The sequence below is a fragment of the Uloborus diversus genome, chromosome 1, assembly GCF_026930045.1.
Source record: "Uloborus diversus isolate 005 chromosome 1, Udiv.v.3.1, whole genome shotgun sequence".
NCBI lineage: Eukaryota > Metazoa > Arthropoda > Arachnida > Araneae > Uloboridae > Uloborus > Uloborus diversus.
The window spans coordinates 1,812,087-1,825,767 of NC_072731.1; the positions used below are offsets into that span (position 1 = coordinate 1,812,087).

At 32.7% G+C, this 13,681-nt stretch overlaps 1 protein-coding gene across 1 annotated transcript in view; it reads left to right on the forward strand.

The window, feature by feature from the left end:
* The window catches only part of LOC129234271 (diuretic hormone receptor-like), an 81,062-nt gene extending 67,592 nt beyond the window's left edge, over nucleotides 1–13,470 (forward strand). Inside the window, exons 10-12 of the mRNA XM_054868266.1 lie at nucleotides 5,664–5,796; nucleotides 9,221–9,262; nucleotides 13,249–13,470. Coding sequence (XP_054724241.1) covers nucleotides 5,664–5,796; nucleotides 9,221–9,262; nucleotides 13,249–13,470 — 397 coding nt within the window. The remainder of the gene's footprint in view (nucleotides 1–5,663; nucleotides 5,797–9,220; nucleotides 9,263–13,248) is intronic.
* The last annotated feature ends 211 nt before the right edge of the window (nucleotides 13,471–13,681 follow it).

The following is a 13,681-nucleotide window of genomic DNA, read 5'->3' on the forward strand; positions in this document are numbered from 1 at the left end:
CATTTAAAAAAATTTACTCTCATACTATTAAATGTATAACTTAAAAGAAAATGCTTATTAATGAAAGTAAAAAATACTTTTAATTTTAAAGTTTTTGAAAACTTTAATTAGAGTTCTTAATGGAAACAATCCTCTAATTTCATGTCCGTTTCATGGAGTATTACGATTGATGATATCAAATATTTACATTGAATGAATATTTTCGCCAAAGACTACAGTTCCTCGAAATAATACAATGGACGAAGAAGGGAGCCGGAAATTCTTTTAATTAGTTTTAATATTCACGATAAAAATATAGAATCGTACGAATAATTAGAAAATTGAAAACGTCATCAAGGGTAGAATGACTTACATACGATACATGATCGAATAGCTATATGGATTAAAGTTTTGTTTCAAATATCTGGGTTTTAAAAAGAAACAATACTTAAACATTAATTATTGTCTCCGATGATCCTTATTACACAAACTTCTCTACGGTTGCGAAGAATAAACAAATGATGCAAAAATATCTGAAATTCATTTAGAAAAGAATTTAACAAATTTTTCAATTTATCAAAAACACACACTAGGAGATAGATGAAGTTTCAAGATTAAAATAGAAGTTTTCGATTTAATCAAATGTAGCATAACGTAACTTCGAAGTATTTGAATCAAACATGATTAGTGAGAAGCAATTTTGTAGTTTATTATCCAGTATTGATTGTAAAGTAAATTTAGATGCACTCAATAACAAAAAAAAAAAAAACGACGCAACAAGAAAGAATTGTCAAAGTGAAACGAAATTTTACATACGTGCACTCTAAAAGAGTTTGTGTAACTCCATAGAATCGGTGTCAGCATAGCTGCTTTCGCTGCTCGGGAGTAACTTTCCTGATGTAACTGGTGTAAAGTTACACATCACTTGTGGAAGGTTACTGGGCCATTCCACGAAAAACGGTAATTTTGTCCCGCACGTGACGCTTCATACATTTCATAAAAAATAGTAATTTTGAAGGATGATGAATAAAATTTAGTTGCTTAAAAAATCACAAACGCATGTGTGACTTCTTAAGCAAAAACTGTCGTCAAAAATTATTTCTTTTTTTATGAAATATAGGAATTGTCACGTGCGGGACAAATGACCATTTTCAATAGAATGGGCATATATATACTTTTTTTTCAATTGTTTAAATAATTATTTCTAAACGAATAAGATATGTTCCCTTTACGTTGAAACCATAGCTTTCAAAATCTACTATTTGTTTCGTCATTGCTGCACTAATAGAACAAAAATATTAACTTATTCATAAGCAAGTTACCAGAGGTTGACTTTCGATGTCCCGCACGTGACACATGTAAATAAATTTTATTTTAAATAACAAAATTGTTTAATAAAAATATAATTGTGTCAGAAGTATCTTTGTATCAAATGTAAAGATTTAAAAAATTGCTTACCCCTGTTTCATTAAAATATTAAGAGATATGACGAAATGTTAATGAAATTTAAGCGTATTTTTGTCCCGCACGTGACGGTGGAATGGTCCCACACCATTACGCTATGTAACTATAGAGTAAAGTCTCGCTAATTTCTGCGTAAGGTTACACCAGAATTTTCAGATGCACCTTCTTTCTGCACCTTCAAGGGAAATTCGGTAGACTTAATGTAATTGATTAGAACCTTCCTCAGTTACTAAGAAAGCTCCAGAAGCATCAATGGTAATGCCAAAGCTAAAACAGAATTGCCTGCAGTTCTAAGTTTAGTGGATCTCATTGGGAGCTTAGTCAACCGGGACAGGCAGTAATCGAACTAAAGCCGATATACCTTTTAAATACGCTCAGTCAATCTTTTAACGAGTAGCTAGAAGTATTTTCTACGACAGTGAAAATTCTACAGTCGTGCAACTTGTAACAATTCAGGAAGCCTTTTTGCAGATATACTTGATTTTACGGGGAAATAGATGAAAACCCGTAAAATCCCGTAAAGTTCCACGGAAATACACAAAGCAAGAGTGATTTCCATTTGGCCAAGAAAGCCTGGTTTTCGTTTCGCTAGCTGATCTACGCATGCACTTTGAATTCTACTGACTGCAGGTGGGAACCATAGTGCAAGGTTCCTCCAATAATTTGAGTTTGTAACAGTATGATACTACACGTTGTTTAACGTTACATTCATTAATACTGGTCACCTTACACAAATTTCTTACAGTGTGAGGGCAACATTAATATCAGAAAGTGATCACAAAAGAAAAGCAAAATGACCATTTATTATTAGAAAAGTTACAAATTAAGTTGTACTCTGTTGAACCACCTTTAGCGTGAATGTACGGAGACAATATGAGGCGAGCATTGAAGCCCGTATGTAAGCAGCATTAAACATGCGATTAAAAATTTAATTTTTTTTTTTTTTTTTTTTAAACTCCACGCGCATAGATAGTTTTCTTCAAACGTGGGAATATTGATGGGTTAAAAATTTGCGAATCATTGGATTATTTTATTCTGGAATGGTGAAAAGATATTCCTGTGTCAAAGATTAAAAGATGTTTGACTTTCTGAGATTTGAGTTTTCGACAAAATCATAATTTTTATGGTAAAAGATGGCTTTAAATGTTCGAGAAATTTTACGCATGGATCAGACAATTATGATATCTTGCATAAGTAGTCAGAGAAGAGGAAAAAGAGGAGACTAAATTTTGAACTCGGTTTACACACCACTCGCATCAACTTTCAATGTTAGTGGTTAGGAATATGTTTCTGAAAATGATTAAAATGGTTGTTATTTTCTGATTATGTATGAAAACGTTCATTTAGTTTTATTACTTTTCATAAGTCATAACCCTAATATATACTTATCAAAGGTATATTTTACATGAAATCATGACACTTAATAGACACAAAAAATATAACTACGTTAGTAACCATATTAATTACCTAAAAAATAGCTGAAGTACTGCATCACTGACAGAATCTACTGTCAGCGTTTCTCAAATAAATCAAAATTATGTAAGAAATTAAGACGTTGGGAGACATTTAACGACCTTTAAGCTAAGCAGGATATTTTCGTGCGGATAATAGTACTTTTTATGGAAGACTGAAGGTTTTGCAAGTCTCAACTATGTTGATTTTGGGTACCAGGCATGTTGCGTCTCGAATCTCGATTTTTACGACTTCGTTTTACTTCCGTCCGTAAGGCTACGGGTAGAATGTTTTAGAACTGGAATATGGATTTTCTTCTTTAGGAGTTTTCCTAAGCGGTTTTTGTATGTAAAGCAGTGTTAAAAAATTATAATCATGAACTGACGATGCTTAAGTTTTAAGAAATAATGAGAAAATTACATTTATGCTAGAGGATTCATGCTAATAAATTTTTATTTGCGAAGTAAGTAATATTTTGGAAGCCAGTATTTTTTAATCATCGAGTTTTGGAGAAAAAAAATATATTGATTACGAACAGGAATAAGAAATTTTGATGCACTAGGTCAGGTTTATTGAAAAAAATGTCACTTATTCTGAGATACCGGAGGAGACTGTAGTACACCTGCTAACTGGTTATAAAGAAATATTTCATGACACTATGGAGAAAAAGTCCCTGTTGCGAAACGAGTTAGACAATAGTTTATTCCCCATTTAACGGGATAATAACTTTTGCTCATCGCAGTTGGGGGGGGGGGGGTAAGGAGTTTAGCTTTCTTTATATGAAATTACAGACTCTTGCTTCAGAGGTTTTAAGAAAAATTATATTCGCTGTTGTTACGAAATAATATTTAAAATGTTATGCTAAGAAGTTTTTTGAATCAAGATAATTACATGAGTTAACGGTGTTACATTTGAGAAACCAAAATTCAAATTTCGACAGCAATTATTAAGTTATTCTTTGTAATATCTGCTTAACCATAGGAAGCTGCTGTTAAAAAACTTTCGCATATTTTTGCAATTGGAAAATTACTGGTTTCTTAATAAACGAAGAACAGATGAGATGCCGTCTTTTCAACACTATAGTATAAAAAACCTAACCTCTCAGTATCGTAATGCTGTGATTAGGATCTTTGTAGCCTTTATAACTCTGCCAATTAAGGTTTGCTCCAACTATAGTTTGCCTGTATTTGAAATCTAGTTGTTAAGCCGTCGCATCGCCTTACTAACGTTGATTTTTCTGTTGACTTTATTATGCCTAGGTTTTTGGGGAAATTTATGTTCAAGAAAGATATAATTCTGAGCAGAGTTTCGAACTGGAACTAATCCAAAAACCAGAAAAAAGGCTCATTTTCTGATACGAAACCGGAACTGAATCGAAAAACAAATGTCGTGTTATTGCTGCTAAATAGAATTAAACGGAATAAAGCAACGTTGTTTATACAAAATTTATACCCTTTATTATACAAAATTTACTAGAACTAATTTAGTTTGTGAAATGTCAATATGAAAGTTTTAAATAATTCAAGTACATTTGTAAATATTGTTCGGACAGGCCAAGAGTAGGACTTTCCGGTTATTAAATAAATCGGAAGAATTAAATGAGATACCTTTATTACATGAAGGGAAATAAGTATTTCCCATAATTAGAAATTAAAAATATCTCCCTGAGGCATTCTACTCTTATTCCTCCAGGACATGGCCCTCTTATGCTTCCAGACACCCGTATATAAGCGGCTTGTGAATTTAAATATTCTATCATTTATGTCTCAACACAATTAAAGGTCTTTTACACAATTAAACCTAACTTTGCAGTACCTATATCCAAGAAAATGTGTCAAAATGTGAGATAATGAGAGCAAGTAAAGTTTTTTGGACTGTATTATATATTATGACGTTTTTAAGACTATCGGTATTACATTACTGATACAGAAAACTTCACAGTACAGTCGACTTTCGCTACAACACGATCCGACTTACGCGAAATGGCTATAACGCGATTTTTTCCCCGGTAAAGAATTTTATTCCTAACGCGAATTCTTCACCCGCAACATAAAAATTTTCCGAAGGGAATCGCAGTTTTTTCGTCAATGAACCTTCATCCTTTGGCATCGCTGCGGGCGGAAGTTTCCACACCGTATTATACTGAACATCGCTTATACAAATAACTACTCCTCATTTCCCATTTATTTTTTTCATTCTATCTGGGAAAGATGATGAAATATTATGAAACCTAAGAGCGCTGTTTCATTTAAAGTTTGTGAAGATAGAAGGAAAAAGAGAAAGTTTCTGAACAAATATAGTGCATTTGTTTTTCTTACTCCATAATGTACGTACCGTAGTGGTTTATTTTACGTCTTCCTTTCCCATTGATCATTGATTTTGTGCATCGTAGCAGTTTTTTATGTTAAATAAAACGTCTTTTTTTAAACACAATAAATGAAAATTCAATTTTTTGTTTAAGAAATAATAATGTATAGTTAAGAAATGGTCTTTAACAGTTTGAGGTGGTGTTTACAAGTATCTTTAATCGTATGGGTATGTTTATAAAAGTTTTTACAATACCCTTTTCCACAACGCGAAATTCCAACTTACGCGAAGGATCTCGGAACGCATCTCTCGCGTAAGTCGAGACTCGACTGTACTTTTTTGTCACATATATTCCTATGTGTCCATAATGTTTTGCAAAGCTGACGCATGTGGTTTTGAATGACCGCTATGGTTTCATACATGACATTAACTTCCAATAAATAAACTGAGTATTTTTGTAGGAAAGCAGCGAAGGCCCTCCTGGTATTGATTCCTCTGCTGGGTATGACGTATGTCTTAGTCATCGTGACCCCAACTCATCGCACAGCAAGAGTTGTGTTTTCGTACCTTCAGGCGGTGCTGTTATCGACACAGGTGAGGACTCCAAGTCTTATCGCTTGGCGCTTTTTGTCGATAGTAGGAGATTTTCATGCTGTAGTAATATTAAAGAAACATGTATTTTTGGATACAATCACACGGGAACTTTTTTTTTTTTTTTTTTTTGATGGACTAAGATAAAAATAAAAAATCACGGTCATATATAAACATATAAAGATGCTTCGATTATCGGGCATAATAGGTCACTTTAAGAATTATTTATAAACGGCCAAATTTTTCCGATTAATAGGTGAACAAAATATTTTCCAAAATATTTTTTCAAGCATACTAACATGAATACACTGGTTAACAATGAATAAATGTAATTTTCATTAAACATTACTATAACATGTAGAGTAGACCGAGGACCGAGGAGTTTCTCTTTTTATGCTAGTGGTTTGCTTTGCGGTTTTTTTTTTTTTTTTTTTTTTTTTTTTTTCACTTATTTTTCGGCATGAAACCAAATTTCGGCTCTCTCTCTCTCTTTCTTTTCAGCCCCATGTCTGTTTTTTTTTTTTTTTTTTTTGAAAAATGTTAGATGCATCGCACGTAGCATGGTCAGAGTCGCACAGACATGAAAATTTCAGTACGGAGCGAAAAGAGCGTTAAGGGCTAGTAGAAGTACGACAGAGCAGTAAGACACAGTAAGAACTTGCGTAAATGTGCCCCGATGTCAATGCGTAAACTTGCCCGTTGCCAAGTTTGGATTTACCTTTAACGGGCAAGAAAAATTTAATAACATTTTCGTTCATACAAATACAATTCTCAAAAAAGAATAAAATTTTGCCGATTTTTATATATTTGTTGCTACACCGAAGCTCGACCAAAACTTGTGAGAATATTTGCAAAGGAGCAGCATCAATCTGTTATGACTGTTGGCTCTCCAGTTATAACTCGTTTTGTAAAAAGAGTACTGCATAAACGTGCCCCTTAATACCCTAGTTTAAAAGTGTACAGAGAAAAACAAAACAAATAGGTTGGAAATAGCATAAAACTGAATGATATATTGTAGGATTATTACCTAAGTTTATGTTATGATATAGCCACCCCAGCTTTTGATGACAGAACATTTTTTTCGATTGTTTGTTCCTTCTAAAACTGTACATATGATTTTGCAAATAATCTTTAAATAATTAATTTTCGATTCAACAAAAAATAAATCATTACAAAATATGATTTGGTTGGAAAAAGGTATGTAAGATACTTTATTTTATTTTTGTTTACAAACTAAAGGTTGACGTAATATGTTTTCTTTTTTTTATTTATTTATTTATTTTTCCTTACATGTATACAACGCTACAAATTTTTTTCATGTATCGATACTTTTCTCCATTAGCATTGTGTTTTAACCTAATAATTTCAATGAATGAAAGTCTTGGATTAAATGCCTTATAATAAGTAAAAAAACAAATTTAAATTAAGGAGTGGTCCTAAATTAGCCTGCTGACCACAGGCTACACCCTAATAATTAAAAATGTTCATTTATAGATAACGTAATGTAATTTTATTAACAATAATATGAAAATGTACTCGGAGAAATTGGATGAAATTTTGTAATTATTTTGGGAAAATTAGAAATGTGGAGAAAAATAAATTGTTTCTCAGAAATAAATATTAAAATATCTCCAAAGTAAACTATTTCTGACTAAACATAAAATTTCATAAACTGTTAGTCTTTGACGCAACAGCAAAAATGGTCAAAATAAGATGCAAAGTAAAGACATCAAAAGTTCGAAGCGAAAAAAAAAATCCCTAAATTGCACTTGGGGATATCACAAGCATGAAAAATAATTTGAATACAAAGAGTTTGACATTAGTACGACCAATATTCACCGAAACATGAAACTCTGTGCTTTCTGTCGTTTTCTTTTCTTTTTTTTTTTTTTTTTTTTAATAAATAACTACTTCATAATTGGTGGAATAATTTTCATGACAGTGTTTCATACAATCCTTATAAGAGAAGCGAATGTTGTTTTTCGGCCTTTTTCTAAATAATTAACAGGCGTCGATCATCAACCTTTGAATTGAAGAACAAGAGCATTTTCAATAAAGCTGTTGAGTCTTCTTTTATGATGAGAGGATTTTGCTTTATTAATCGATCGATTAGAATTATACATTGATTCAAAATATTTAGAGGAAAAAGTGACTTAAATCATGTGCTGACTACAAAAAAAATGAAGTAATAAGAAAATTAAATAACAAAATCCTGCTTATCAAAAGATAGTGTTGTATTTGGAAAAAAATATTTGGGGATTTTATTGGATTGATATCATCATAAACGATTTTTTTTTAGGTCCAAGAAGGTCAGTTTATTTTACTGGCGGCAACTTTCATTCTAAACTCAGATTTTTATATTAAGAAGAATTGTTTGAAACCAAATTATATTAACTTAAAAAAAGTTATTTTAAAAATATATTAAATTTGAATAATTAACAATGATTGAATAATAAACAAATGTATTACAGTAAAGTAAGAAAAGCAACGTTAAAAAAAGCACAAATTTGCCAATTACAGCAGACACGTGTTTTGGCGTTACTCGGAACGCCTTTTTCAATGCAAAAAGTAATGAGCTTATGGACGAAAAGACATCCGACAAAAGCCAAGAACAGATAAGCATGCAACTTAAAAGATAAAAATAGCGGATTAGCCAAACACCAAATGAGAAAATTAAAAACCGATCCGGAACCAGTAGAAATGCAAGCAAAGGCCAAGAGCTTTCTCTTAGGTATGGAACCCAGAAAGAAAGAAATTCAATGGGACAAAGATTAAGCCGAAGCTTAAACAAAAAGAAAATGTTGGTAACCGTGAACCGCAAGAAAGGAAAAGCTGAATGGAAGAAAAAAACACCACGAAGTAAAATAAACAGAAACAAAAATATTCGAAAAAAGGAAAAATAAAGATAAATAGAAGAAAATGGGGGGGGGGGGGAGTCAACAAGAAAAAAAAAGGTAAAAAAAAAAGAAAGATAAAAATGTCAAAAAAAGGAGGATGGGGAAAGGACAGTATTAAAAATATGGGAGCCAAATGTTGGAAAAATATGGAACTACATTTGCAAATTTTTTACAATAAAAACCAAATACTTCAAGCAACCGTGTTCCTTCTGAGTCACCCAACCCCCAAAAATACTACAGTACTTTCAGTAGAGAAATAATTTTGAAAGTTAATTGAAGAGCTAAAAATCCTGAACCTTTTTATCCGAAGCTTTATGAAACCAATACGAGTGATAGGTTTCACTGACCAATTAAATAGATGCAAATGAATACGTATGATTAATGCAGAACCCGTATGTTGATATTGAAGGGAAAAAAAACACCATTTCGTTGATGACTTTAGAGTTGATGATTTTATTCCTCGGTTATTATTTTATTTCCGTTTTTTACCTTGCTTTGAAATTCCAATTAATTGTATACATCTATTCCAGGGCTTTACTGTGGCAATTTTATACTGTTTTTTGAATGGTGAAGTAAGTAGCTTTGTTTATCTAATAACTATTTTTGCCGTTCCCATAAAAATTAGTTTTGTGTTTTAACAGAAAACAAATTACTGATTGCGTTGTTCTTGAACTCGTTTTGATTCAGTTATGTATTTATTCAGCTGTTTATAAAGTTTCTTTCTGCAACACGTCTGTTTGAAATTTATTTTAAACTGCTATATAATTTTCTACTCTTTGATTCTCTAGTTCTAAACTCATACCAGAAATTGATGACTTATTATGATCTAAGAGAAGAATTTTCATCGGAAATGGAACAAAATGCACTGAGGCATTTACTTATAATTAAGTCATGCCCAGCCAACATATAATTACTTATAGAGATTAGTTAGATTCTGAGTGTCTGTGCCAATTGTAGTAATGTGTTTTTTGCTATGATAATCCAAATAAATTTGTTATGAGGGTTGAGAAAAAGAGTAGGGAGAAAGAAATAGATTAACAACGTCATCGACTTTTATAAAGAAAAAAAAAGAAACGAAACGGAACTGAGGTATTTGCTTGTATTCAAGTCATCCTGAGCGAATATAATTATTTCTGAAAGCTATATTAACTCGACGACATAGCTCTTTTTTTAGCAGTGTGTTTATACTACTACTCCACATGAATTTTAATGTCATGTATTGGCCATATCATGAACGATGCTTAGTTGTTGTTTTCGGGTTTATTGAAAAATTAAACATCCTGTAATAAGAAAACTGTTTGTTTATAAATAAATGAATACTATAGTGCAAAACAGTAAAGGTAAATAGTTAACTGAAATAACGTTATAAATGCACCTATTGACAAAAAATTTAAAAGTAACTAAATTTTAAGTTTGTGTATTTATAAGGTTCTATTATGTAGGTTTGGTTGGGGTAAGTGGGACCCCTTTTGACAACAATTCGTTTTCGAAACCGTATACAAAAGTTTTGAAACAAAAAAATATTTAAACTTATTGTCTTATTTTATCTTACGACCAAACGGCACGACCTTGAGGGTTACGGATTTCGACAAAATTCTAGCAATAGGTCCATTCTCACTAGGTATGAGCGCAGGTAAAGCGGTTTGACTGCATAGGCCCTGGTTTGGCTGCAACGAGGGCCCAAATTTGCTAGTTTGGCCCTAGAAATGCAATGGCGTTTCCATTGGAATTTCAGACTTCGACACTATGTTCGATCTCCCAACACCTTTGGCATCTTTTGTTAGTAAATTGAGTATAAGGGAGAACACGTATTTATTTATGAGCACTATCTAAGTTATTTGAAAAGTCAAAACGATTTTGTATTTTTTTTTTCTTTTTTGTGTGTGCCATGTGCAATAAATCAGAGCTTTTTCTCCTCTACCATTTTTGCTTATCAATGTGGGGTATACTTGATAGCAGATGTTAAATATCCAGTAAAAGTTAATGTTTTCATCAGCAAACGATAAATACTTTTTACTATCACACGATCAATATAAAACGAAAATAATTAGTTTTTCATTTGCAAACGATAAATATCCTGTAACTATGTTATTTTGGCATTCAAGTTATTGAAATTAAAAGTAATAACCAATTTAAATTTGAGAACCGCTTATTAAAAATTAGTATCCAACGTAATAAATTTGAAAATAAGCATGCAAATGGCTCATACTGCAGTACAGTAGCAGAAAAATGGATAAAAATGGTAATTTTAAAGGAAACTCCGTTGCATCCTGGATCCAAATTAACAACTTCTGACCCCCGTTGCAGTCGAACTAGGGCCTATGCAGTCAAACCGCTTTACCTGCGCTCATACCTAATGGGAATTGACCTATATCTAGAATTTTGTCCAAATCCTTGACCCTCAAGTTCGTACCGTTTGGTAGTTAGACATTATTGATGAACTAAAGTACATCATTATTTTCTATAATAATGCTTTAAATCTTCTCAACGATTAGATTTTAAAAAATCAGATGAGTGTCCCACTTACCCCATAATAATGGTAAATGGATCACCCCCATTTTATTCAGATTTAAATCAAGCATATCTAAAAAAGCGGTACGGAGGTTTTACTTGATAAAGTATGTGAATTTTTAGTATGAATTATTTTTTATAAACACATCTATTTACGAGATATTTACTGTCCTTTAACTCTGTATGACACAAAATGTTTAAACAAAAAACAAATTAACTACATCTGAAATTTATTGAAAGCCTATAGGTTCATATTTTACTTTTAACATGTAAAGGCGTGTTGAGTAAACGTAATCCAGTTGATTAAGGTCAATTTCGATAAACTAGTAAAAACTAAAAGCTGAAAAAGAAATTGCAAACACTAAATGGCTGCGTCTGGACTTCATCCACAATAATAATTCCAAAATTCTCTGCACCAAGTCAATAAAAACTCACTATTTCTATTCGTTCTTGCAACAGTATATTTTTTTTATTTTGTATCATCAAGTTCCAACATTATACCAACAAATATGGTTTACTACACCTACTTTATGGTTTACTTTGATGTAAGTTTCACAAATACATAATCACCAGCTTTAGCGGTTTTTTATTGATGAACTATCAATTCCTACTAGATCATCATAGTTGTCTTGTGTTTCACTAATACAAATATTTGACCAGAGTTGCTTTTGATTTTGAAATTCTTATCATTATAGGTGAACCTACTTACCCCATATTGAGGGGATCCCCTTGCCCCTTACAGCAAAAACTTACGGGGTAAATGGGGCCCCTCCTCTTAAACACTTATTAATAATATTTTATACAAATATTCTTGTTGCTGTATGAACTTACAAGTTAAATTACACATAAAAAATTAATGATCATAAAAAATAATGAAACTAACCTTGAATAAAACTGGAATAAAACTAACCTGTTGCTTAATCTCGCAAAAAAATATTTTTCAGGGTTTTTTTTTTTTTTTTTTTTTTTTTTAATGCAATAGAAAAAAAATTCTACGAAACTCAAACATGCAGAACCAATCACTGTGATGAAATTTAACATGATCAGTGTAAAAACATTTGAAAGCTTTATCCATATTTCAGGTTCAGGGGGTTACCCACTTACCCCAGCGACCCACTTCCCCCAACCAACCCTACTTTTATTCACCGAAGATTAATACGTTCATAAAACTTTTATAAATATGTTATGGTTGTTAGTATGATCTAGCGTAAAAGAGGTTGTTAACCGGTATAAATCTGTGGTGTATCAATAGTCACGATGTGATAGTAGTCGAACAGTTTTCTACTGATATTTTCAAAAAGAAGTGAATGAAGAATTTTTTTTATTTTCGCTCGTAAAAAATTAACATTTTAAAAATGTTACCAAATTTTTTGAAGCAAAAACTCTTTTTTACAAAAGAATAACAATCAAAATATTAATGCGCAAACTAACAGGAAAGTCGCATACACGTGCTTTGGACATACAACCAGCCCCTTCTTCTATGAATAAGAAGTGAGCTTGTTTATGAAACGAGATCCGACAACTCAGAAGAAGCTTTTTAGTCAGATGGCTTTTTAACCCTTACCTCACTGCTTTTGCATTAAAAAAGAGCTCCTCGTAACACCGAAATCTGAACGTTTTGTCAAGTCTGCTCAGAAAACTGGACGTTATGTCCTACCTGTCCAAAACTGTGGACGTTCTGTCCTTGGACCTTTTGTCCGTTGGACGTTATGTCCGTCGGACGTTCTGTCCGTCGGATGTTTTGTCCGTTGGACGTTTTGGTCATGGATGTTATGTCCGTGGACGTTTTGGATCTGGACGTTTTGTCCGGATCCCCTCCGAAACACGTGTTTTCAGTTTTTTGCTAATTTGAGCATTAATACGTTGTTTTGTATTCTTTTATTTTTTAAGCACGATGGTATTTATTCAGTTTATTCTTATCATCATTATGTTCATCCGATTTTTGAAGGAGAAACAATTTATCACGAAAAAAAAAAAAAAAAGCTTGTAAGCTGGAGTATTTAAGATTTTTCTTTTACAAGGCAAGTGAAAAGATTCCCTTTTGCAGGTGCAGAAGTCAATGCACCATTTGCTGCGCCGGTGGACAACTCGTCGCACCGTCCACGGATCGCAGAGATATTCGCTGTCCTATCGTTCTTCCCAATACGACAGAGACAACAACTTGAAGCTTTACCGCAGCACACGCGGCACCCAAAACAGAAGCAGCTGTGCGTCCTTCACCACCACCACAACCACCAACTGGCCATCCAACTGCAACCGCTGTGACTGACGAAAACTGAACCGCGCGGACAAAACCCAGTCCAAGCGAACGACACGCGGGAAACACGTGCATTTCTGATGCGTTTCAGGAAAAGTGCAAACTAATCTGTTGTTCTTCATTTGCACCCAAATTCTTCCGTCGGCATTCAAGAAAAAGTCACTAAATGCTCAGGTTTTAAGAGAATGCACGTTCCATATCACTGCCTCGAGTCGCCCTGACG